The sequence below is a fragment of the Ammospiza caudacuta genome, chromosome 5, assembly GCF_027887145.1.
Source record: "Ammospiza caudacuta isolate bAmmCau1 chromosome 5, bAmmCau1.pri, whole genome shotgun sequence".
NCBI lineage: Eukaryota > Metazoa > Chordata > Aves > Passeriformes > Passerellidae > Ammospiza > Ammospiza caudacuta.
The window spans coordinates 56,453,011-56,480,449 of NC_080597.1; the positions used below are offsets into that span (position 1 = coordinate 56,453,011).

At 37.2% G+C, this 27,439-nt stretch overlaps 1 protein-coding gene across 1 annotated transcript in view; it reads right to left on the bottom strand.

Moving 5' to 3' along the window:
• Nucleotides 1–250: 250 nt before the first annotated feature.
• Nucleotides 251–27,439, bottom strand: part of WASL (WASP like actin nucleation promoting factor) — a 50,560-nt gene continuing 23,371 nt past the window's right edge. Inside the window, exons 2-11 of the mRNA XM_058804553.1 lie at nucleotides 25,031–25,165; nucleotides 23,681–23,767; nucleotides 23,085–23,181; nucleotides 18,196–18,219; nucleotides 13,184–13,352; nucleotides 9,955–9,997; nucleotides 9,406–9,559; nucleotides 5,770–6,290; nucleotides 4,575–4,683; nucleotides 251–3,144 (exon numbers count right to left, since the gene is read on the bottom strand). Coding sequence (XP_058660536.1) covers nucleotides 3,083–3,144; nucleotides 4,575–4,683; nucleotides 5,770–6,290; nucleotides 9,406–9,559; nucleotides 9,955–9,997; nucleotides 13,184–13,352; nucleotides 18,196–18,219; nucleotides 23,085–23,181; nucleotides 23,681–23,767; nucleotides 25,031–25,165 — 1,401 coding nt within the window. The 3' untranslated portion in view covers nucleotides 251–3,082. The remainder of the gene's footprint in view (nucleotides 3,145–4,574; nucleotides 4,684–5,769; nucleotides 6,291–9,405; nucleotides 9,560–9,954; nucleotides 9,998–13,183; nucleotides 13,353–18,195; nucleotides 18,220–23,084; nucleotides 23,182–23,680; nucleotides 23,768–25,030; nucleotides 25,166–27,439) is intronic.

Below are 27,439 nucleotides of genomic sequence, written 5' to 3' on the forward strand. Positions count from 1 at the left end.
CTGACAAGAGTTAATTATTTAGAACTTCTTCTAGAATGTTTATTAATGATCCCATGTTTGTTTGATGTTTGACCTTGAAATGTTGCTGGTTTATGGCACTTGCCTGCAGCAGTAGCCGTTTCCAAGGAGGCTGCTTAGCAGCGGTGAGATCTGCCAGGAGGACGGGGTGTCACATTCTTGCTCATTGTGTTTACTCAACAGCACAATCCAACTTTCCAGAGACATGAAACTTCTGCGATTTGACAGTGACTATTTACTGCTTTGTGAACTTGGCCAGGTGGCCAAAGTCACTTTTAAAGTGTGTCATCAATCTACAGATCTATTTTAAAACCTGTGCCGCAATCAGCACTTAAAAACCACACAGTTTTACGCTAGTTGGGTCAAATTAATTTTATTATGCTTCATGATGAATTGCCACCAGTGCAACATCCTATTCACTGTACATTTCAAAAATTCACATACTAAAAATTTCAGTTTGATAAATGGAAAACTGAATGATTGAGAAGTTCTTAGGAATTTCATACGTACAAGTGGCTAGCTGATATTGTCTATGCACATAGAGTGTTGAGATACAAAAGCCTCATGCTATTTTGTTAATTGCTAAGGCTATCTGGACAGTCAATTAACCAGAATATATAAGAGGCCTTCATTACAATGTTTAGCAACAATGCACCAGTATCATGAAATGCTGTCTTCTGCTTGGAGCAAAAGTGGCAGTGCTGAAGCATGCAGCTATGACTAACTTAACTGCCATCGCAGTCTGTATGCCTGAAATTTATCATGAACAAACACTACTGGAAAGGAAATATTAACCTGGACACCACAGGTGTGAGTGTACTTTTTATATGAAGAAATAGAAAACCCAAAAACTTTCTTTGGCCAGTATCTACAAATCAAAGTTTTATTCAATAATGCAACTTCAAATTCCCAAAATCCAGAATAGAAATTTGATTAATGAACTGTGATGCTTAATTATTAACTATATTACAGAAATTCCAATCCTGGGAACATAACAGCTAAACATATCTAGTAAGTAGCATGTTAGGAAAACCTCTAGGCCTCATCTGCTTAATTTTAAAATGCCCTATATGCAATAAGAGTGCAGTGCCAGAAGTTATATGAAAGCCATACAAATATTTTCCTTATACACAAGTTGCTAACTCCACTGCCATTAGCTACATGAGGCTGCACTTGCACTTGATCCAAAGCTCAAGCCATTACAGCAGCAAAGCTAGCAGGAAGTGTTTCCAGCAGCAGAGGCCAATGAGAAAGTTGCTGCAAGAAAATGAGACCACTTGGCAATTTTTTTCCTCAAGTTATGTGCTTAAATTACTCTTGGAAAGAAGTTAGCATCCTCTGAATAATTTAACTACAACCTTACCTCTCCCACTACTTTTCAGCAACTTTCTTTTCTCCTCCTACGACTAAATTAATTTGCTAAAGACTAGGTTATAACTGGGTTAGAAATCCAAGCCATATCATGCAGGTCCAGCCTGTCAAGATCAGGTCAACACTGGGTTTCAGTCAATACTTTTCTGATAACTTAAATTTTGTTTGATACCCTGACTACAGTCAAAGACCCAGGACACTATGCATTAACTACACTCAAATGTAACTGACTTTAACGAACATTCTGTGTCCGATAACGTGGTTTTTAAAAATATTTTCTACCTGAAAATTACAGTAAGTACAGTAATTAATGCTGCAGATATTAAATACCCACTTAGCATAGATTAGTACTTCATAATAGGCAGATGTGCCAATGTTTACTGCACTACAAAGTACAATGTATATAAATGTTCAAGCTGTGAAATGAAAATCCCATGTTCTGTCCACTTATTCAAATACTATTCTTGTGAATCAGGTTCTTGATCTTCATCACAACCCTTGGTCTTAAAGCCAACATATGAAGACAAAATACTGCCATAAAGTTCAGTACTTTACACTCCATAGTGCATAATTCTGAGTTTATGAGACTTTCCAACCTACAGGATGTAGGATTGGTGTTTCAGCATCTGCTGTGTACCATAAAGCAAAGACTGCAAAGTAATACCACTTGTGTTTATTAGTACACCAATGTCCTACAAATTTTAAAAAGTAATTAAATGCTATTGAAGCAAGCCTTAAATGCAGCCCTTCAGCCTAAAAACCACAAAAAATTGATTTTAAAAATAGATCAAACTGTAGCGATTGCCAGCCTCCAGTACAGCCCTCAGTAATTTAGACATCTTCATTCTGAAAGTAAGAGCAGGGAAGGAAAAAAACCCAAAAACCCAACCAACAAAATCCAACCCCCCAAAAATCCCCCAGAAACCCTCCCTAAACCCCAAACCAAAACCAACCAAAAGTTGAACTTGTTTGCATCGAAGTTGCATTTACCACTATGACAGTACAGAGCCACCCTGTTTAACTTCAGATAGAGGTCCCCATTGAAGAATTTAATTTCTACTGCTGTTCAATAGCAGTCAGTACTATAGTTAGGACAAGGTAATTTTCACAACTAGCTGTGCATTTCTGCAGTGCTTTTGTGTTATGTAAAGCATACTGCTAAGATTTGACCTGCAATGTTTTGATGTATTTGAAACCATGCAATAGTATAAATCAGCCTCAACATTCATACAGCATTTCATTTGAAATCAAGGGGCTAAATAAACTAAGAGCTGCATCACTTAAAGAACATAGTGCTATACTAGGCTTTAATAAGAAAATTTAGATACAGAAAAAGTAGGGTATGAAAATAGTGTTTTCCTTCTTGCATTATAACTAAATTACATTAAGGTTTTTGTCAGTCTCACATGTTACATTTAAACTCCCTTATTGATGGAATGGAAAGTATTCACATGTACATTATCATCCAGGTGTAAACTTGCACACATTAACAGGGAGTAGCTTTGTAGAGGATTATGACAAACCTTTACAGATTAAATGAGGTATTGCACAGATTAATAAAAAAAGCAAAAGGCAACAAAAATATACAGCAAATTGGTAGAACATTTACATGATAATTTTACAGAATCCATAGACAGAAAGCAGTGTTTAGTATATCATTCACCTTAAAAAATATATATATAATAATATATGATCAATCATCCCATTCGTCATCATCCTCAAAGTCTTCTTCATCATCTTCATCCTCATCTTCATCTGTAAGATAGGAAAAGCAAGTCACTTGCATGCACAGAATTAACATGATCAAAGTATTACTGATTTCTATCACAATTTTCTGAAAAGAGAACCATCACTTCAAGGTCATGACAATACATTTAGTAATACTCTGTTTTAAGATTGCTAGACATGACATCCAGTTCAGATAGTTACTAGCTGGAAGTTAAATCTAATTTGTTTCTTTACTCACTCTTTTCTCCACAAAGGAAAAATGCATTTTGTTCACAAAGAGAACAAGAATCACAAGTTCTTGTTTAACAGTTACTATTTATTACTGTTGCTTAAAGAATGTGCAAGTTGCCAGCTTGTTCAGCTTGTTCCAGACTGGGTGTTAAACTTCAGGAACAGATTAATTTCTGGAATGTAAAAACTGCTTCCCCAGGTTTGTTACATAATGGAATTTGTTTACTTTACAAGCAGGTAAAAAAATCAGCCCTCCAAAAAAGGTCTAGTGAGCTAAAGATCATTGTGGATACCGGAATACTCAAAGCTGTGTAATGAACATCAATTTCAAAGTCAATGCTTGCTGACTTTATTCAGCCTTCCACTTTTTTTATATGCATCATTTAAAAATTTACTCTGATGAAATTACTTATTTGTTGGACAAGACAACTTCCTTCCCATAGGAAGAAACTGTAAGGGAGCATTTACCTCCCCTTCAGGTATTTAATTTTTGTTAAGTACCAAAATTGGCAATTACCACATAGGGCAGCATATCAACAAACCATAGTGCTCTTGGTGAGATGCTCAGTAGATTGCATATACAGTTCTGATAGCAAGGCAAGCTCCAGAAATGTACCAAAGCCTAAGCAGAATAGATGTACCCAAACAGCTGCATTGCAGCTACTGAACTGCAATTTCAACTACATTTATTACAAGTTGGTATTTCAGAAATGCAAATCCTCTTGCAGTCCTTATTTTTCCCAGCACTTAAGCATGGGAAGTTGATTCAGTCCTGGCAGAAACCTGGTCAAGTAACACTGCTTATCCAGGAGGTGGCAGCCAAAGCCCACCAGAACTGACAGCACAGGAGCTGAATGATGGCAAGAGATTTAGTGTCAACAAACAGAAAGCACCAAAAACTTTCTTCCACAATATTTTGACCACTTATTTCATCAGACAGCTGGTAAACAAAAACAAATCAGTTGCAACAACAACAGAAATGTTTTTCTAAGAATATTAACCTTGCTTAGTAACTCAGTAGAGGATTACTGCGAGTTGCTAAACTCCAGTAAGTCAAAGCAGCATGAAGGAACCATTCAGCCCATCACCAGGGCACTGCCAAGGGCAGTCTGCCCTGCACTATTTGCTGGAATCCATGCTTTTCTCCACCATCATTTTACAATAAATAGAAGCGTTAACTCTTGAAAACCTGACACTGTGAGGTCAGAAATTTCCATCAGACACACCTGAAGAATGAATGGCTTTGCTCCTTTTCTGCATAACTTCCATCAATGCACCTACAATCCCTGAGGTGGGTGCAGGTGTAGGTGGTGCACTTTCCTGACCATCAGATACCTAGGAAAAAGGGTTACAATAGAAAGAAGCAATTAGCAAAGCAGAACCTCTGTATTTTGAGACAAAACTTCCTTGTATGATTATTGAGTTTATTTTCCACCAGGAGAAAGTGTGGAACAGTTTGTTGTGGAACCTTTAGCTCAAACTGCAAAATCTTTAGTAAGAATAGTCAACTTTTTAACCATATAACAGAACTGTAGCCATACCAGAGTTTAAATATTTAAGCTTTGATGAACACTCATCTAAAAGAAAGCTTCTTAATATGGTTGTACAGGCATGACTTGTATGGCTGCATAACCATTATTTATTTTATCTTTGGAATAGACCACAAAATAATTTTCATTGCTTGGGTTTGTAAACTGAGTTTGCTTTGGGCTGATAATCCCTTCTGAAGTAATGAACTTTGATAATGCCTACCTCTAATGGCAAATAAATATGAACACACCCTTACACTTTACAACAGAAGCCTTGAGTGCAGCGGAGTGGCAAAAAATAAGTATCAACAGGCAAAATAGTTTTTAAGAGATTATTTAAGATAATCATTGACATCAGTAAGAAACAGTAATAGCCTGTTCTGCAGCAGGGACAGCTATGGCATCTCTTATGGGCAGCACTTGTCAAAACACAAGCAGACACCTTCTTACAAGCCTCAATATTTGCAGAACACAGGTCCATCTTAAGATGAAAATAAAAACAAATTAATTAATCTAGTGTTTGCCTTCTACTACTGTTACTCCTAAACTCATCTCCTGCAGTTTAGATTATTTAACTGAATAGTCAGGAAAGCATCAATCTTTTCACAACCCTTGCAAAAGTTCTGTACAATCATGATACTATGACATCATCATTGTAGGATTTAGGGATTTTACTCAAAAGTGAGAATTGAGTTTGAAAGGGTAATTTCATGCCCCAAAACTCATCTACAGCAAATGTGTGTTCTTTGCATTTTCCTAGTACTACTGTTTAGTCATGGCTTCAGAAACTCTAAAACTTACGATCCAGCCCCCAAAGCAGAGCCACATTTTACTGATCACACTGCATTTGCATGTCCCAAGGGAACCTGGGTGCAAAACAGCTTTTACTCACAGATTTCAACTGTATACCCTGTCGTATCTGGTCTAGCAGTGCATCTCTTCCTGAGCAGGACACTGGTCGACTGTTCTGTTCTACCTTCTTCAACTGAGCTCCTTCTCTGATTTGATCCAAGAGTGCAGCTTTGTTTCCCGCAGGAACTGGAAGCTGGTGATCAACCTCTGAAGGAAGGCCTGGCGGTGGAGGAGGACCAGGAGGGGGCGGAGGAGGCGGAGGGGGCGGAGGAGCAGTGGAGCCGCTTGCCGGCGGCGGCGGGGGCGGAGGAGGGCCGGGGGGTGCGGCCGAGGAATGCAGGGGCGGCGGCGGAGGATACACGCGGTTGGGCGGAGGCGGCGGCACCGCCGCACCCGGCCTGGATGGAGGCGGGGGCGGAGGCGCTGCGGTGGGAGCCCTTGAAGGAGGGGGAGGCGGCGCCCCTCGGCCCCTAGCAGGGGGAGGAGGAGGGCCCGAGCTATGGGGAGGGGGGGGTGGAGGTGGAGGGGGTCCTCCTCTGCACGGTGGTGGCGGAGGTGGAGCTGAAATGAAACAAAACAACTTTGAATTACCTGCTACTCAACACCTGAAAGTCTTTCAGAGACCAGCAGAAAAAGAACACAGGCTGTGCCTTGCCTTTTGCAAGGATCTCTGTGCCTGTGCAAATTTTACCAATTCTGGATTAAAATGGATACAGCTGAATATAAGCTGTGCCTATAGGGCAAACCAAGCGAAACAAAGCCTATGTCAGGCGTGTATTTTGTAAAAGAGTCAATCACTGCAGGAAGCAGATACAAGACAGCATGACTGATTAAAGTTCATAAGAATCCTGTAAAATTTTGTTGAGCTAGGACACAACAAAAGAGAAAAACTTTTCAGAAATACACTTAAAGTGAAATACAGAATTTCCACTTTCTAATCTATCCTTTATTTTAAGTAATTACAGAATCAAGCATTTTTTAAAGTAGTATTTTCTAGTAACAACCCCCTCCCCCTCATCACTAATGCATTATAATGCAGCATAAACTGACTCTTAGTGTCTTTTACTGAAAATTACTTCCAACAGTATCTTTATGGCAGGGGCTGTCAAAAGGAAACAACTTCAGGGCTACACACAGGATCATTTCTCTGTGACGTGGCCTTGAAATGTACTTGCTCTGCTAATGGCATTTTAAGTAGCACTGTTTCACTTCCTCTTCCATTAAACATCTAATGGCTCATGGTACTTTAGGTTGTGTGGTTGCTACACATAACTACTTAATAATCCAGGTGCCATTGTATAATGTCACCTGGATTATAAAATTAATGTTTGATTTCACATGCCTTTATAACAAAAGTGGTATTATACTCAAAAAGATACTTCTCTACCTGTTCTATTATTCCCTTCACGTTACTGGCAAAGAAAGCAGTCTGGCTGCACTGCATAGAATAGGGAACATCCATAAAAATAAGATTTTGAGGAAGCAGGAGTCACTAATACCTGAATGCCTCCTTCCCTGCTTACCTTTAGAAAAAGATACAACTCTTAAAATCATGTATTTTGTTCTTAAGTTCCACGAGTTGCTGAGTTTTTTTTCTACCCCTTCACAAGAACAACACAGAGAGAACTGGATCTGATATGCCATGTATTTTCCAAGAGACATACTGCTAACATTCTTGATTTTACAAGTGCCATTTTTGGCTGGCACGGTTGTAGTTCCGCTTAGGGCCACTGGAGGGCGGTGTTACCAAGGGCCACAGCCCGCCTAGCGCTGCAGACGGGTTTTTGCAACGCTGAGAAAAACGCGGTCGGGACTCCAGGGTCTGTACTCTCCCTAGATTTCTAACACAAGGTTTAGGTTTTCCTGGGGGGAAATAGTTTATTCGCATTATAACTAGAGAGATATGCCACATCCAATATGTGGGAACAGCATTCTGCCTGTCTGCACTCAGCTGTAGTAAATTGAGGGAGGAGCAGCAAGGGGAGAGCACTATTAACTTACCCTCTCTCTCCCTTCCCCCTCAAACAGATGGTACAAGCAAAGCAAGAAAATAAATTTAGTTTTTTAATAAATGCACACTAATCTGTACACTGATATTAACAATAAAATTTGCATAATTATCTATAGATGGTACTGTCACCAAAAAAATAACCACCAGTACCAAAACTAGGGAAAGGGCAGGGAAAACAGGAAAATAATTTCCATCTCAGCTGAATGGCTTTTCTGCAACCCTCTAGTCAGCATGCTAGCAGGGTGAATATGTAAGCACAGAAATTCTTGCAATAAACACAGAAAAATGTTTTTCAGTTGAGGAAGAGCACTTCAAACAGCAGTCAAGCCCATACATCTAATAACAGAGTAGTGGATAAACCCACTGAAATACTGGAATATTTTATCTACCTCTATAAAAAAGCACAGAGGTACATTATCATCATGCATATTATAGATGAGGCAGTTTTTCTTTTAATTGCATACATGCAAATGGTCATAATGTGAAGTTAACACATACAACATAGAAAAACATAGAAAAATAGGCATTTAAAAAATATTTTCAGCTAGTCATAAGACTACAAAGCAAGTCTTCTCAATGTAGTTTTAAAGTTAGCAATATTGGATCAACACCCTTGTAAACATTTAAGCTGAGTTTATTCTATAGAGAAGGTGACAGATTTCTTACTGAGAAAAAAACTCATAATTGGGAGTTTTGTTTGCAATTTAACTAAGAAGTTCAAACATAATTTTTAATATTGCATTCAAACAGGTTAAGGTATCATCTATGAAAGAAATCACACAACAGCATGGATACTTTGAAGCATATGCCAGCACAAGTACATACCGCTGCACCGAGGCGGACCTAAGAAATAAATGTAACAAGTCATTGTACCCCAATTCTGTATCTCTTGAGTCACTGAACAACTTACTCACTGCTTTCAAACTGTTATAATTTCACCTTAGATAATTTTTCTCTTGAGAAGAGCTCTAAGCAAATTTTTGAAAGTTTGACACTGGCAGTGTAATTTGAAACTGACTTGCTATCTTCCACTAGATAATGCATCAGCTGAGGTCACATTTAAAGGTTAGGCAGGCAGCAGCTTATTTGAGAATTTTTTTCCAGCATAAGCATGCTCAAAAGTAGTATTTTTTATTTCAAATTAGAAAAAAATAAACTTCAAAAAATATAAAAATTGCAGGTCTGTCGCTGTTTCAAGGCTCTCTACAGAGTTCTGCCAGGGTAAACAGGCAGCACACATCTGCCAGCCATCTACTATCAATACAGCTGACAACAGCATTATGTCTTCCAACACTTTCATTTATTTATAAGATTGAGATTATAAATAAATATTTAACGTACACAGTCTGAAAAAGCTGTATCAAACATACTGTGGAACTTTGCATTCAGACTAAGTGCTACTGGAAATTACTTAATTGGCATCAATATCCTTATTCCTCAGGGACAAGTACTCTCATGGGTCATGCCTGAACGTTTTTACATAGTGTAGAGTGTATGGAAACATGATTGTATGGAAACATGATCCAGTGCAACTGCAGTGACATGAAGCCCAGAGAAGAGAATCAAAAACTGCTCACCATCAACAGTTTCTACTCTAACCCTTAAGGCAAAAAATACCGTTAATTTTTCATTTTAATTTTTACATGGAAGTGAAAGGAATCCCACCTTGTCTGCGCAGCTCATTTTTAACAGCTTCCACACCTCCTGTTTTCTCAATGAAATCATATATGACCTTTGAAGTTTCTTTGTCTTTTAGTTGAGCCTCTGAAATTCCACACAGATCAAAGAGATTTTTCAGTTCTGGGTCTAAGTTGTTCACCTGCAAGTGAGATACATTGGTTTTAAGTAGCTTGGAATGTGGAGATATTTTAAAACTATCATTTATATTAGGGGGAAAAAAAATACCAACAAACCATATAGTTAAAAGGAACAGCAAAGTGATGTATAGGTCTCTGAGTTGACTTTTCAAGTCAGAAAGTACTACTTTAGGAGAAGTAAGTACCCTGCATGAAAAACTGAAGGTTTTGAATATTTCCCCCCTCAGTCCCCCTTGCTATTCCATTCTATTCCAACATCCCTCTGTTTACATCACATCATAAATCCCAATTTGTAACCATTTAATGTACAGTTAACTTGTTCTTTAATGCAAATCTTTAGTGCAAAAAGTTTCTAAAGTTTAAATCATTGTCTTCAGCAACTTATTAAATTACTTACATCAAAACCTGTGTTTGGATCCCAACCAACATGTCCAATGTGTCTAAAAAAAGGAGAAAAGTCCATTTAATCAGCATAAAAGGATCATGTTAACTAAAATAAGAGGACACCAAGATAACCAGAGATACCAGCTTCTAAATAATTCTTATTCCTCAGTACCCGCACTTGAGAATGGAATAGTAAAATGTCTTTATTTTCACTTTTTGTCTCATGTCCAGAAGACAAAATGGAGAATTTCTCTCCTTACGTTACAATCTGTGGCAAAACATGAAGGCTTCATGCCACCCTGTGGCGCATATGGATAATGATGCTGCTCAGAGATCAAGGAGTAGTTTTGCCTTTACACAGCAACTGGACCTTGAGCTATTGCCAAATTTTTCAGTGCCAGGCAGCTGGAAAGCCTCATCCTCCCTGTCACCACTGTGCGTATCACTGCTTTCTCATTCACATCTTTCTAAGATAAGGCAGGACTGTTTTCAGCTGCCATCTTCCTAAGCTTCTAGCAGCCATTTCATGTGGCTACTGAAGTATTATTTTATGTGATGCTATAACCAGTTAGAACATAGAACAGTTTTGTGCCCCTCCAAGCTACCTGACAATACTGCTATTGGATATGGAAAAGAGAACCACAATGTTACCAGGAATCCATGTTTAGTGATTCTTTTCACACACTTCTGGAAGGAAGATACAGTTCTCAGGAAGTTCAGCTCAGAGTTATAAAAAATACCAGGTCAGCTGTTAGTAGCCAATGCAGTCTAGGCTACACTTGATAAATTACTAAGGCTGTTTGGCTGCTGTTAAACAGTGCCTTGCACAACAGACCTTGTATTCTTGCTGTTTTTATCAGCAGCACAAGTTTTCTTCATTAAAATACTGAAGTACAATGATCAAGTTTTGGTTTTGGTATAACTATGACTAGTAAACTATACATTTTAAGAAGCAAGAAAAGAAAAAGGCTTGGTTTAGAGTGAAATTATGCCATAAAAAAGAAAAACCTATTTTGCCTAATTATTTAAATGCCTTTAAGTAACTACCAAAATACAGGATGATTTGTTTACAGAATTCTGAATGCTATGATACAGCTTGCTTCACATTAATTAGGAATGCATTTCCTACCAGGAAATTCTCACAGCTGATCACAATGTATTAACCTGGCATATATAAATTGACATTGGTTTACCACTAATACGATCTTACCCATTCATTTGTGCACATCTGTGTGACTTGGGATGCTCTTTTAAGAGGTTGTGAGCATGTAACTCAATTTAGTGCACTGAATTGACACTGAAGTTTTATATGCCATAGTTTTAGCATTTTTTTTGTTCATTTTTCACCCTTTCAAGTATGATAAATTACTTGTACACACTGACTATAACACACGTTTTTCAGATCTTTTCAATACAAATACATATTATCAGATAACTCCAAGTCTTATGCTACTTAGAAGAATGTATACAGTAATAAGTTCCATTCATTTTGAGTACAGACTGTTGTTTTTTTTCTCAAAATGCTGAAACTCCGTATCTGCCTAACAGAAGACATTAAAAAATTTTATCTACTGATTGCAACTTTGATCTGGCATAAACAGTGACCATGTTAGTCTTCACAGGTATCATAGCACAAGTGACACAAGTTATCCTACTGGCTTATTTCCCTAACAATATCAAATGCCAGTTTCCGTATGTTTGTACAAAATCAGCAGTTAAAGTATCTTACATACTAAGATGACACATATCTGTTGCAGTCTACAGGAGACTTAAACAGACCTCAAGCCAAAAGGACTTTCAACAGACTTCTTTTGTAAAGGGTCACCATTTACAATTTAAATTTACATTATATGACACTGGAACATATCTTTTGTTTGAATGTCATTAAGTATTTTATCACCTTACTCTCAGCTTCTCTAAGTCACAGTCTGATAGACTTCATAAACAAAAGTCTTGAAGTAATTTTCTATCTATGCTGCTGCACAACCCCTTCCACAAATTCCTAACAGAGGTCTGACAGGGTAACGCAAATTTTGTCCACATATGCTCAAGTCTACATCACTACAGTCACAACAATGACCAGCTACCAAGCACTCTTCAGTTTTGTTTCCCTCACTCTTCTTTTCTGTATTTTTCCATTCAAGTGACACTAACAGATGCAGCACTTCACTGATACTCAGATCAGTAAGAACAAGGTTGATGCCTGAATTTTCTAAGCAAAATTTGTTTAGGGAAGTGTTTTAGCCCACTTCTTTTATATTCCATCCGCTATCCCATTCTACAGAGCATTTTTCCAAAACACTGTGCAGTAATGTTACTGTAACTAGTAATGTCAACATTACTTTAATGCAATTATATTCTGGGAAAACACATCAGTTTAATGATGCAACATACCACTTCAAAAGAATAAGACATTCACTTGGCATGTAAACTTCACAGTGCTTTTCTCATGCTTCACAGAAACTAATTTCTCTTGTAACTAACTCAAGCTCTAAGTTCCTGCTGCTTCAGCAAATAAAGTACATTTATTTTAAAAGGCAGAAGATTATTGCAACAATTAATGTTCAGGAAAGCAACAGTTAATTGAGTAAAGTGACCAAAACCAAGTTTTATGAAAGGGGAGCTCAAAGTGGTACATCGTAACTGCTCTAAAAGATTAAAGATACATAAGAAATGACAATAGGAAAAATTTCTGAAGGATGCATGCTGTACTTTGATCACAAGGTACAGGTCCTAGCCTACACAACAGAAAGCCTGTAAACAGAAAGCCAAAGATGAAATCATGGTAAGTAATTTCTGCAGTTATGACAAGTCAGGACACAAATGTGTATTTCACATGACAATGCACAGCTGAGTATGTGCAGGTGTAGGAACCACAGTGTCAAAGAGTTGACCACTGAGGTTGAATGAGTGTTCACTGAGCTGACAACCTCAATAAGGCACCTCTATGCAGCTGAAGTCTTTTCTAAGCTGATTTTCAATAGCAAGTTACTTTCAGTTGTTCACAGCTGCAGGAAAATCCTCATCTGTGTATAAGCTAACCTTCTTTTAAACCCCACAGCATTCCAGCTAGCATTTACTTAGTTCAGGATACACAGGTTCAAGAGGTGGCCATTTTCAAATGTAATTGACACAAAAAAAAGAAAATCAGAAAAGCAAAATGCCAACATCCCTTCCCACCACTCCAAGCAACAAAACTCCCACCCATCCAAAACCAAACTCAATTTCAAGAACATACTTACTGGAAATTAGATGGAGTTCCAATATCTGCCTTTGTCAATCTTCTCTTTTTAGTTTTTCCTTTCTTCTTTTCTTTGGTATATGAAATATTGTTGACTTGTGGAGTATAAAATCTGTTAGTTGTAATTTCTGGGTTTTTGATATCAACAGTTGCCATTGGTAGACTGGGGCCTGTGAAAGTAAAGTACAGTATTTTTAGTACTGTGTTTCACCAATGCCACGTTCAATCCACAAACTTTGGGAGGTTTTTTTTTTGACCTGTAGAATACTTGTACTTTAGCTGTAGCTCCACATGCATCCAGATGGGTTCTGGATGTCAGATGCATAAACCAAGATATTTGATTTTAAAAAAACACATGTTGCTAGAGCAGAGCAACAGGAATATTTTCTGAACTACAACTTGTTTTTTGCAACATGCACAGAACACCTGGAATGATGAGACACATTAAGATACAACATAGCTACAATCCTAGATAAGATCAAAGATGTAACTCTCATGAACAGTTAGACCCAAAGAGCCAGCAGGCCATTACCTGGGCAGCACACTAAACTGATCCTTCAGGAGATAGAACCTTCCCTTAATAAACCCCAAGTGGGAATGCTTTCTGACATCACACACACACACAACCTGAACATCACAACGGCTTCAAAAGTCTGCTCTGGACACACTACTGTCTTTAAATACAGGACAATATCAAAACTATTCAGGATTTCTTATATCTCACATTTTGACTAGTTTTCAAAACAGTGAAGTCCCAGATAAGAAACAGCTTGCAGAGACAGTAAAAAGAGCACTAGAAATACAGTTTGTAATCTTTGTGTTTCACATACATTCTCAAACTATGCTTTTAATTCTAAATAATTCTGAATTATTATTCTAGTTATTTAAAATGCATCTGAATTATACTCCTGCTAATTTAAGCATCTTAATATTATGTTACTTGCAGAATGCTAGCAAACTAACATACCTAATACATATTCCACTCAGGTTTTTAGCTTTGACAGAAGATAATTCCAGACATAAGCACATGATAGCAGTACTTAAATGCTAAGACGCAACTTATGCATTTATCATATACATACATATATACACCGGTGTATTTTTATAGAAACCTACAAAAAGGGTAAGTAATTTCAGTTTTGGAAGAATGAGATTAAGCAGGCCATTTAAAACCAGTTTGGCCAGAAATAGTTTGAAAACATTCTTTACTTCCCTGTGAGTTAGGACCCAGTAGCTAACAAATGAACTAAAGACACAGTCTTACTGGGCAGATGATAAAAAAGTATAATTAGACTTTGATAAATTTGAATTTTGTTTTGACACTATTTTTTCATAACTGCATTCAGAAAGAACCAACAAGCCTTATGTTCACAGTGCAATATAAAAATCAGAAAGGACAAGCAGACAACACAACAGGTAACATAGCTGACACTTGCATTTAAACACCTCCGGGGGAGGCACCTAGTACTGGCCAGGACAAAAAACAAAAACAGAAACATGACACTGGGCGAGACAAAACTCATCTAAAACATAACAACTCGAACACTCCTATAGGAGTCTTAAAGGGCAAGATTAAAAACTGTGCTGAAACTGCATGAAAAACATTGTAGAATGTTTTCTGCTAAGCAGAAATGCTTTTATCTAGAAATGTTTTGATCTAGACAACTGTCCTTTGAGAATACCTAAACATAAACTGATCATGTAAGACTACACAAAACAATTTGCATTGTTAAGAGTTTCACTTAAAAGTAGCCCTGAATTGACTTATCATCAAATATTATCAACTCTAAATGTAACAACAAGTTCAGTAAAATCTTCAGAATTAATTGCAAATCACAGTCTTAATTTCCTTGGTACCAAACACTAGGAGTTAATATTCACTTTAATAATCTATTGCATTTTTTGTTATATTCTGTCCATTTTTACCTATTACATTAGTATTTACAGTTTCAATAGCTGTATTGACATTCAAAAAAGAAACAGGTATCTCTATAATGCTAGTAAGTTGATGATATTCTTCTCCCAATTTCTAACATCTTTGAAGTGCATCTTTCTGTACAAAAAATTCTGAACTAAGCAACATGGTCAGTTGCCTGTAAAGCAGCAGCAATTTGCAAACAGAAGTTTAATTCAGCTGAGCTAAAATCAAGGACTGATAGCCTGATTCCTTGACAATAATGTTCATACAAGAGGTCACAGTAAAATTAAAGATGAAAATTTTTCTTACCGTCTGGTTTAGACCTTTGATGTCCACGAGGGATAAAAGAACCTTGGAAAGAATTGTACTCTTCTAGAACTGCCATATTTATATCCAGTAAAATTTTGCCCATCATTACACATGCACCTTCCCCAGCAGGTGCAGACAGCTCAATAAACGAAGATGACAGAGGCATATAGAGCTCATCATTAGGAAGTACCTGACAGTACAGTGGCCTTAAGCATCCACTGTTATCAAAATCTGTGACATCTTCAGAAGGGGCTCCAGAAAACGTTGTACAGAACATTTTGAAATGTTAATTCTAGTCTGTATTTTATTTAGAGTCTCTCTAGGTACCTGTCTCAGACTACAGACAGCTCTACAGAAATGCAAACTGTTCAAACTGTTCTAGTTAACAGCTGAAACAAAATTCTGCCACATGGTTCCTCAAGATTCTCTCAAAAACTAATACTCTGAAAAATCCTCATTTCATCCAGTACTTCACTACGAGGTCAGTTCAATCACAATAACTCTTCTTTATTTGCATAAAGAGACCTAGCAATTACAAATGAGTAGAACACAAATCCCAGGAAATTACAGACTAATACATTTTACATAACTGTTAATGCCAATTTGAGTTTAATCCTCCAATTTTACAAAAAAAAAAAAAACAAAAACAAACCCAAAACCCTTAAATCCCTATCACTGAAAACATTATACAAAAGGCCAAGTGCTTTTTCCATGCAGCTTCAATGTATGCAGAAAATCCAGACTAACAAGCCCCAGTAAAACAAAATTCTTCACAGTATTTCAACCATGGGTCATGTGAGTACAGAAATGTGACTGTTCTCATTTTTCAGTTTTAGAGCTAGTAATGCATTAGCACAAAAAACACCAGCACAAAATAGCAGGTGTTTCATCTTTTCTTCCCAACAGAATTTCTGAGAAGCAAATGCATATAGACAGTAAAATAAAAAGCACCCGTTATTATAACAGATATAGTTTTTTTTCATCCAGTTACATGCTGATAGTATGTGTCTGCTGTAGTCTTAATTCCAAATACTGAAATGCAAAGTCTGTGTAGGCTGTAACAACCCTAGGCTGTAATCCATGCCCTGACCATGTCTTATCTGTGACTGTTGAGGACATGGTCACACAACTGCTCACCAGCAGAGAAGCCAGGCATTACAAAATTTCATAAAATCAGAAAAAGAAAAGGTTTAGAAAGGTTTTGAAAGAGCATGTGGACGTCCCAAGGAAACAGTTTATTAAAAAAAACAGATGCTGAAACCTGTATATAACCTGAAGTGATTATAAATCTGAAAACACTGAGTATAAACCCTATGTCTTCCACAGAACACTTAGGATAAATTCAGCATAGAGATAATGACTGCAAGTTTAGTATGAGAGAATTTTTCTCAGAAAAATATTGTTCCCAAGGTCTTACAGCATGAGTTATGGAGAGTATTTTAAGCACAAAAATTTTTGCAGGCTTCGTTTTCTTAAATCTTATTCTATTCAAGGATAGCAAACAAGACCAATAAATTGTTTGTGCTATAACAGAGACAAAGGCTATTTTTTTTTTTGTGGGAGGTGTTACTACATGATCACTGTGGCTGTAATTCCCATCTGCTCTGCAGACACTGCTATCAGGGATGTGCTGTTTAGGTAACCAGAGCACTTAAAAGCTTTTGAAAGCTCAGAAAAGCTGGCAAGACCATCACACATGGTATTACTGTCAGTGTTTCAAAATTTAACAGCCCAGTCAAAGTTTAATCTATAATAAAAATGCCTGACCTAAACTGATGATTGCCTGAATTTCCTCAAAACTTAAAGTTAGTGAAAAAAAGGAAAAACAATTTTTTGAGAAGTATTCCATATGAGGGAAGTTTTATCTGGGTATGTAGAAGGAATCATTAGTTCCCATAATTCAGGCTTAGTTATGAATTACTTGTTTTGGTGACCTACAGAGAAATGCTTGAATGACTTGGTCAGAACAAATTTTAAGGCTACCACCTCAAACCATAAGCAAATTTCAGAAGATCAGTTGACTCCACCCTTGCTCAAGTAGCAAACCCACAGATACATGCTATGACCTGTATGATCTGGCTCACCACAGAAATCTGACAGGAGAAATCCCTTTTTAACTTCAGTGTGAATTCAGAAATCAAAACCACCAAACTTGATATTCATTGATGCACCTTTTTCATGATTTTAGAATGGATGGTAAAAAAGTTCTGTATCAAACTGATACATAGTTTGATTACTTCCATCAAGTTACTAAGAGGATCTCCTGAGGAACCTGTATCTTCATGCTAGTGAGACATGTTCCTGAGAGGCAAGGAGATTCAAATAATTCTTCATTCAAAAGGAGTTTAATGTTGATGAACACATGACATAAAGCCAAAAGACATGGTTAGCCAGATACACTGAAATTGAAATATTACATTCTATTAAATCCACCATTATTATACCTGCCATTGAGACAAATGCACTAGCTTTGTACTGTGATCCTATACATGCATATTCTGAAGATCAAGCAGCAAGTGCATGCTACAAGGTTTTCTCCGTTTAAACTGAAGGGCCCTCTCTCCTACTGGCAACAAAACATGCTTCTCCAGAAACATTCTTTACAAATGTCAGCTAAGCCACAACAAATACCAAAGAACAGAAACAAAAAGAATACTGTAACCTCCGGTTTACTGCTTTTGTCACTACGTGACTATCCTGAACAAATCTCAAACAAAGCTATACATACACAGTAAATGACAGCAGAAGGAAAAAATAAAATGCAGTTATTAATGCAAAAAGCTTACCATTTGGTGGGTCTCGTCTTTTTTCTGTTGAAAAAGAAAAAGAGCTATTTAAACATAGGTATCACAGGAAAAATTAATTCCAAAGTTTAGAGTCTAGTGAAGTTTTCAATGACCTTGACCTCAAATTTAGGAATCTATTAAAATCCTTAAAGTCTACTTGTGCAGTTGAAAAAAAGTATTACAGAACAAAAAACCCCAATCTTAGATAACAAGTACTGATTTAAAGTGTTCAAACAGAGCAGGAGCATATAAGGCAATAGCTACTGACTAGGTTTCTGGCATTTCAACTGTGAAGCAGAGTGAAATATGCAAAAATAATCTGTTTTAAATACAACCTATCAAAGTGAGAGTTTTGAAGCATTATGCTTTCTGATATCCACTGAATGAAACTGTTCTTTCATTTTTATCTGAAAGGTAATTAGCACTTTTATAGAGTATTGTTCCCTTACAGAACCTAAAATTCAAATAATTTTTGCTTTATGCCTAAAAAATAGGACACATGGGGTAAGACACTTCACCTATGTTATCCAACAGATAACTGGACAATATGGAAAGAACTAGAATCTCCTTGATACTAATATGATATTCTATTCACAGCACCAGTGTTTCACAGACTATGAAGAATCTGGCTTAATGATTTAAAATGTAAAGTTTTTACACCTCAATATTCTCAGCCTATATTAAGTTCCCCTTCAAAGGAGATTTCCCTCACTTACTATTAATTACTATCCACCCCCAGTATATATTTACACACAGTACATCTATATACACACTCTTAAGAAATTTGGATTTAGCAGCACCCAGAAAGGCAAGCAGTTTATCATCTCACTACAACAAAAGCCACAACTGTGTACGGATTTGGAGGATCTGTAGTCTGACAGAGGCTCCCAAGAGTTGTATAGCAAGAATTTGTAACAGGCATTTCACTTTCCAGCAAGTCCAAGAAAAACTTAACTTGTTGCATTTTTCCAGACTCAAACATTAGAAGGGAGAGGGTGCCTCCACAGATGGTGCTGACCTTGTCCTAGGAATACTTATAACCCCAAAAATATACTATCCTAAGTATGCAAGGCGAGTCAGCCTCATGACAGTCTGCTGATCTTCAGGTAGGAATAAAGGAATCTGTCAAGATCAAACCTTCATGAGAAAGTGATCAAAATCCATTGAGAGTTAACTTTTCATGAACAAGCCTTCCAAAGACAGTTGAATTTTAGGTCACAGAAGGTTAGTTTCAGGCACAGAGATGGAGTACCTCTGCAAGGGTGCCTCAGCATAAGGTATCAGGTCTGAGGTGAGAAAAAGAAAAAAGGCTCTTTGACTAAGTACCATGCTCTTTCTTCCTAGAAGATTCAGTTTAAAAAATACACCTTGTACTGTCCCCTAGAAAGAAATTTTTAAAAAAATAAAAATCCACCTCCAACTCAACCTTTGGACCATAATTAGAGTTCTAGTCAGCAACTTAGAGACAGCAAAGGAGAGTGCAGGACCGGTTGCAAATCTGTCCTGGGATGGGAAGATGGCAAAAGCAGGAAGCATTCATAGGAAGTGTTAGGTGGCCTTGAGCCAAATCAAGGGAATCCTTTACAATTTTCATTACAATAAATAGTTCAAGAGAAAAAATATTGGGAAACAACCCAAAACATTATATACACTTCCTGTAATTTTTACTGGCTAGAATAATTTGTGGCCCAAAGAGACTAGCTCTGTTTTTCTGTGGTTATCATTGCTGACAAGAAAGTATGAACTTTTGTTCCTGAAGCACAAATGACCTGATGAGAGTGGCAGATTTTCCAGTTTTTGAAGATGAAAATGCCTACTGATCTAAAACAGATGAATATCAGGAGCTGCCTATGTACAAAAAACACAGCTCCCTTCAACGAGCATTCCTGGAAATGAGAATAATCTCTGCCAAGACTTGAATCCAATGAAAGCTGAGCAGGTTAGAGATGCCCTTGTCACCCATGCAGCAAAAACAAGAGCTGTGACCAAAGATGAAAGAAAAAAACCAAAGCAAATTAAAAAAAAATTCTCTCCATATGAAGTATCTACCTTGAAACTTATGAAGTCCATGATGAAGGTACTCAGGAACTAAAAGCTTGTGAAGGAATAAAGCACTTTCATGGAAGGTTAACAGAGCTCCCACCCATGAGCTACAAGCAGTACATAAAATTAGTCAAGAAGCCTCCTATTTCAGAAAGAACTACTTGCAGTTAAGAACAAGTGTCTGTTTCTCTTTTAGGGATGAGTGCTCAGCATGTGGAGAAGGCTCTTGTATTGGTACACACATGAACATTTCCAAGGCAAGATAAGAAAAATAAAAAGTAATGGTATCCATGTGCAATACCTGAAGTGACAGTGCACTACAGTGACAAGCACTGAGAAGAGACACACTGTGTTCAGCTGTTTACTGGGGGAACTATTTGGGATTGGTTTAACAAGCAAATAGAGAGATTATTTAAGTAAATCTACAGACAAATTAATGAATTATAGCAATTTCTTACTAATCTAAGGTTAAGAATTGACTAAAAAAAGACAAACGCAAAAACAAAAACCCAAAGCCACCAAAATTAAAAGGCCAACCCAAACCAGAGTTTAGTTAGATAAAACCCTGCACTATTATAAAGATTGAGACAACAGATCAAAAATTCTTTCTCTACCTTTGTCCCTCATTCTTGATATTTTTTGTCCTTCACTCAACTTGATATTTTGTACATTCTCTGTTTGGAGCCAAACTTTCACCTCTCTGGAACTCCAGATGCACTTACTCAGGGGTTGTCTGTATACTGGAGTGCATTTCATGCTGAGTGAGGAAGAGCAGAACCCTGTTGTGTCTTCTCTTAGCTGTCAGACAGTATTTTGTGCACTAACCTCAGCAGCAAGCCATAGCACTGTGAGCCAGAACTGCTGTTACTGCTACCTTTCAACAACATAAGTTTTCCATAAGGCTCCAGGAGAAGTCTAGCAAGCCCTGAATGGCATAACAGGCAGCTAAATGATCCCATGGAGTACTTGGGTGAGTTTAAAACACCTCAAGTGACACGGCTATGAAACGAAACATAGTTTGGAAGGCATGAAAGTAAAAATCCCGTTAAAACAGAAAAGCATCAAAATTATCAGACTATTACATCTGTGACTGAGAAATTAAGATGTATTAATATTATAGATGATATACAACTCTGGTATCATTTGTGTATATCTATGTATACACCTATATGTAAATTAATATGTGTTTCATATAAGCATTTATAAATAAACAAACAGATAAACACCAAGAGCAAATCATCTTTGATTTGAGCGTGCAGAGCCTGTTATTTTCGAAGCACAATTAAATAGCCACAAACAAATACAGAACTCCATCTGGTGGCTTGACTAAGGAATCTCGTAACTATTTTAAATTCTTGGTTTGCAGCTCTTAACAAGGAAAAACCTGAAGCGTTTTGTTTTGAAGGTTATTTTTTGGTTTTAATTTCATTTTCTTTTTAAAATAAAAGCTGTCTTGAAGTTGCAAGTGTTTGGGGAGGTAGAGTTATTTGTGAAAACAATATACAAAGTAACATGAGCTTTAGCATACCAACAAAGGTATTAGTTCAGAGAGTAAACAAGAAAAACTTAATCTGGTCCTGTGGAAAAAAATCACTATGTGGAAGAAAAACTCTGAACAGAAGGTTTGACTGAACCACTATTTTCAAACAAAGTTTGCTACAGCCAATAATGCAAATATACTTCTTCCCATGTCACGTCTGTGCATTGCAGCATTGCATTTCAGATGTAATAGAGTAAAACTTCAGGAACAGTAGATGCAAAATTACTTTTACAATGTGAGTATGAGAAACTTTATAATTGCCACTACTTAATGATCCTCCTTCTTCTCATGCAACCTTATGAACTTATTCTGAGCTGAGGGAATCTTCAAGAAGTCATTTAAGCTCCTGGAACAAGTGGTCTGCTCCTGAGTCACCATGCCTTGGTGAAATCCAAGTAAACACATACTGATAATGCACATTTGCAAGAGCACTTGCAAGGGCAGCTCTCCAGGATGAAGGCTTCCTCCTTCTACAGAAGCCTACACTGCATTGCTAGTGTGACTCCAGAATGGATTACAAAAACACATCCTGTAGCTCACACACAAGTCCACCCTACATCCTACAGCAACCCTGAGCACATCTACTTGTTCCAAGCCTGTAGTTTGTGTCACTTTATCCTTCACGGACACCTGGCTGTTTATGGGCTCCCTGGAAAATGACCAAGACAAGATCTGTAGGAAGCCTGAGCTGCCTTTAAAGCACTAACCACACTCCCAAGGCATCTTGCAGCTGGCAAAAAGCATGCTGTGCTTCACTGGCTGTCCTGTGCTCTTAAGGACAGTATAGGCACATTATGTCTTCTGTTCTTGGCCTCAGCCAAGATCACTAGTTCTGAATAAAAGATATTTCTCTATTAACTGCTGGATCAATGCCAAAAATTCATGAACTACTGAACATACCAGATGGTAAAATTTTTGTTACAACCCACTTGGGCTGAATTTAACAAATCAGTTATAAACAGCCCAGGGCTAAAAGAGACTTTATTCAAATATGAAAACAACTTAGAGAAAGATTTCTAGTTTTCCCAATGTCAGCTTACAATTTTTGTTTCCCTCCATTTGTATTTTCAAATCACAGCCTTGGGGTCTCAGCTTACACTTCCAGAACAGAACAACAAGGTGAGTTGTTTCGGAAAAGTACTAACTTTGCACACTAGAGAAAGAAGAACAGTTTAATAGCATAATTACTTCAAAATATAAATATGGCAGTGGTGTCTCCAGTGGCTTTCAGACATAGCAGTAGCTTCCTGCTTCCCCCCCAAGTAACATAAAGAAGCCTGAATTTAAGATTAATTTGAATATTTACCAGATTTTCTCTGCCGTCGTCCAAGTAAATCTGTTACTGTTTTGCGGAATAGTTTAGCTTCTTCTTCATTAGCAAAATTAAGACCAACTTGACATGTCTGAAAAACATTAATATTTCCCCCCATGACCAAGAAAATGTTTTAAAGGCTTTCTTAAATATTGTCTTACACCTTTCTAAAGGTATAACAAGAAAAAAAATCACTGCAAATTAGGAACCAAGTCTTAGTGAAACGTATCTTAGGAACCTCTGTGTACTTATCAAATTTCTAAGGAGATATAAGCAACATCTTATAGCTTCAAATCAAAGAGGGGAAGAGAAAGGAAAATTTGTGCTTTAAGAATATATGATATGTCATAAATATAATCTGCAAGTCAAAATGCAATTTCATTAAAGAAATTCGAAAATAAAGAACAACATTTTATGCTTCTGTACTATATATTAAATTTTCTAGTTGAGATATCACAAAAATTCCTTTAATAAATAAGCTTTTACAAAGAATTAATAAAATTAATTAATATTCTCAGTTACACTAAAAGAAAATACTGTTCAAACTAAAGGCATTTTAAAATACATATTCAAAGACATTTGAGACTCACATCTCCAGCAAAGGTATGAAAATATCCTCTAGGACTATTATATACAAAGTTATTGTACAGCTCCTGCTCCCACAATAATTTCCCATCCTGAAAAGAAGAAAACAAATAAAAAAAGACTATAAAACTTCAGATGAAACTGCAGAGTTTAATTTCTTTTACAACAGAACCTATTAAGAATTGGACACAGCATAGCATTAAACATCTGCCTTGCTATTATACTAACCCAATGGATAAGCTCAATCAAAATCAAAGTACACCAGAGCTTGTGGAAGAGCTGTGAAGGCCTAGTCCATTGGGTCACTGTGTTCTGTTCAAATTCCTGGGTGCTTCCAAAAACTTCTTTCAAGTTCTATAATCCTGCCACAGTGATACTCAGAGCAGTAATAGTGACCAGTTACAAGCATACAGTGACAAAACAGCAACTGCAATAAAGGAGACTTCCAGTCTCCTGTTCTTATCTCAGGCTTGACTTGAAAACAGTTAACTAAAGAGAACAAAAATCTCACCTTTTTAAAAAGTCTCATGTATTTAAATGACATTATAGTTCAGCACCCAAGGAAGAGGTTTCTGACAAAGTCTTAACAATAAAGTGACCAAATCAAAGTCAAATGCAAGTGCCAACTGGCAATACTGAACAAATCTGAGAGACTTCAAGCACTGAACCCTGACAGATAAGGAGCTGTTTCCTGGCTGCAGAGATAATGGGAAGCTTTCCAAAGTCTCAGCACAGTCAGTAGGACATAGGTTTCTCAGTATCATTTTTGTTACAAAAACACATCTTGAACACTTTGTCTCGCAGTTCCCACTCTCTTGATCAGAATACTATAATAGGACAAAGCTCTTCAGTATGACTCTACTCTTTGTGGAGGGGGAATGAAAGAAAAAGCCACCCACCCCACCTCCCAGAAAGTCAGAACACACAACTTGTTTATCTTGCAGTTTTCACATGCTCCACACTGACCAAAAACTTTGTTTCCACCCATACATAAGACAGCATCTATTTCTTTAAACCATCCAAAGTAGTGACACCTGCTAGAAGTTTGATAGCTGTCCATATCAGTAACACTATACTCATTTCCACTAATCAGACCTGTAGAGGGCAGCTTCTGAGAGCTGTAAGAATAGTTGATATTTATTTCATCCATTAAAGATGACAAATGAAACTGTTTAAATTTAGAGTACCTGAAAAAGTTGTAATTACCTATTGATAACAACTGCAATTGCACAGCTTAAAGCACAAGCACTTGTGAATTTCTACGAGTGCATAGCTACAACTTAACTCATTGAATTCAAAATGGAGAATGAATACAACCAGACTTTAAGGGTCTGAAAAAGAAAAAGGATGCTTACCTTAATGTCAAATATTCTGATAAAATATGACCTCTGTGGATTGTCCTTTACAAGGCAAGCTACACCACAGCACTTCTTTGACCACATGGCATTGCGATCTGCTGCGTATATCTGAACGACTGCTGAAGACATCGTCTAAAAACAAAAGGTAGCTATTACTTTTAAGGAAAAAAAAAAAAATAAATTCTATAACTGAACCTTTCCCAAAGCATCTCTTAGATTTGTTCCTTGCTCTAGGCAGCAACTTTGCTGATTTCCCAGGTAGTTAACCCCATAAGATTCAAATGAGCCCAAATCACTCCTGTGCTTTAGATTTTCACTTCTATGCAAGATTTAGACACCTTAAGAACCCAAATGAACTTACCATTCTTTTTCATGAAAAATAGCAAATAAATTTTGCCTCTAAGAAGCAGATCAATAACTATAGTGGTCACACAAAATAGCCCTACTGTGCAAGGAAATGTCTGTTTAATACTTCAAACTGAATACTCAAACAAACACAATACTCAAGATGAAACTGTAAATTGCACAGTTCCTGGACACACTCCTGGGTACTGGAATGCAACTGGAAGACATTGCTTAATTGTTTAAGTGGTCTCTGGCACAATTTTAACCTATGCCAACTGGTGAACTCCAAAAATTCCTGGGCACAGTTTGAGAACTCACATGAGCTAGGCTCATTCCAGCTGGCAACCAGAAATTGCCTGATTTTCAAACTGAGAGATTTTAATAAGAGATGAAGATTATTCCAAACCAGATTGCTTTGGTCACTAGAACATTCTTGAGCATATTTTCTAGTATGTATGTGCTTTACCTTAAGAGTCCCGTAAGGAAAGGAAAATGGAAGCCCTCAAAGAATATTTAACAGCCAAGTCATAGGGACATAAAGTTTAAATTATCTGTAATAGGCCAAAGCAGAGCCCATCTAGCCTAGGATCCAGGCTCCAGCAGCACCAGCTGCCAAAAGAAGGTAAGAATACCAGAATATACCATTACAACTATGGAAGCATATCCCCAGGAACTGCCAGGCTGGAGCTCAAAGCTCCCCAGGCCAGCAGCATATACTGCATTGTTCCTTTGTGAATTTGTCTATTTGCTCTTCAGACCCATGTGAAATTCTGAGCATGATAACACTGCACAGGCCTGTGTTTCACAGTTTTCTTATGTGTTGTGTGAACAATTAGCTCCTTTTATCTAGACTTTTGCCACCTGCTAGTTTCAGTTGATCATCCCTCCTTGCTCTTACACTACAAGATGGTGTTGATGGCTTCACAGTTGTTCCTTTATGCTGCACATCCTTTTATAGATATCTGCCACACTTCTTTGGCCTCTACGCTCTCTTTAGCAAGCAACACTAGTTTTATGTCACTCTTGTACCAAGAAAAAACAATCATATTACACATTACCCTTGTCACTTTTACATGGATATTAACTAGTCCTACTATGTTTTTCTTTGCATAGAGATGAGACTTGTGCTGTATGAATCCAGTTTGTTAGCCCTTTGAACACAGGGTCACAATGAGTTTTCTGCTTTGTTCTCTACTTCTTTCACTATCAGTCAAAAAGCTGCATTTCCTTTATCACTATGAAATATTAAGTAGATATTATTTTAGATCTGCTATAGTTCCAAGACCATTCTGGATGAGTTATACCTAATCTGAGTAATAGGCTCTTCATTAGGTTTTCCCCACCTGCTCCACAAGGATTACTCTGCCTTTATCAACACTGACTACTTGCTGAAAGAGTAGACATCTAGAATGCAGGCATGCTTTCTTAATCATTATAAGATTATCTACTAAATGTCATTGTCACCATGGTCATACTGTTCTAATGGCTTAAAACTCCAAAAGAACAACCTAAGTTTAATTGGATCTTTTTTAATCAAAACCCCTTCAGTTTTGTTAAAACAGAGTCAACATAATATAGTCAGACTGACGGCTACACCTTTGGGAAGCTATATAACCCCTGCCCAAGCACTGTGATGCTAACTTTCACAAACCAAGTCATATTTCTGATTCTTTTTGCAGCCACCTTGTCAGAAGTTGACTGACTGACTACTAATCTTGCTGGTAACCTACAGAAGTTAAAGCAGGTTTGTCTGATGAAAAGAGTGCTTTGTAGACGCTTCCTCAAATGCTCTACAACTAAGTGTAAAGTAAAACTTCTCTCCCTATAATCTGCAGAGTAATACGAGTAATTTAACCATAACTGCACTTATCTGACAAGTAAAAAGGGACCTAAGAATTACCCATACTACCACAACAAAACAATTATATCTGCAACTCCATTTCATGTAAGAGGTGTCATTTTCCCCTCTATGTTGCAAACGGACAATGATCTCATTTTGGACACAGCCAGGCAGATTTTGTTCAAAATCTTTGCTTCTCTAACAGCCTCTCCCACTCATTT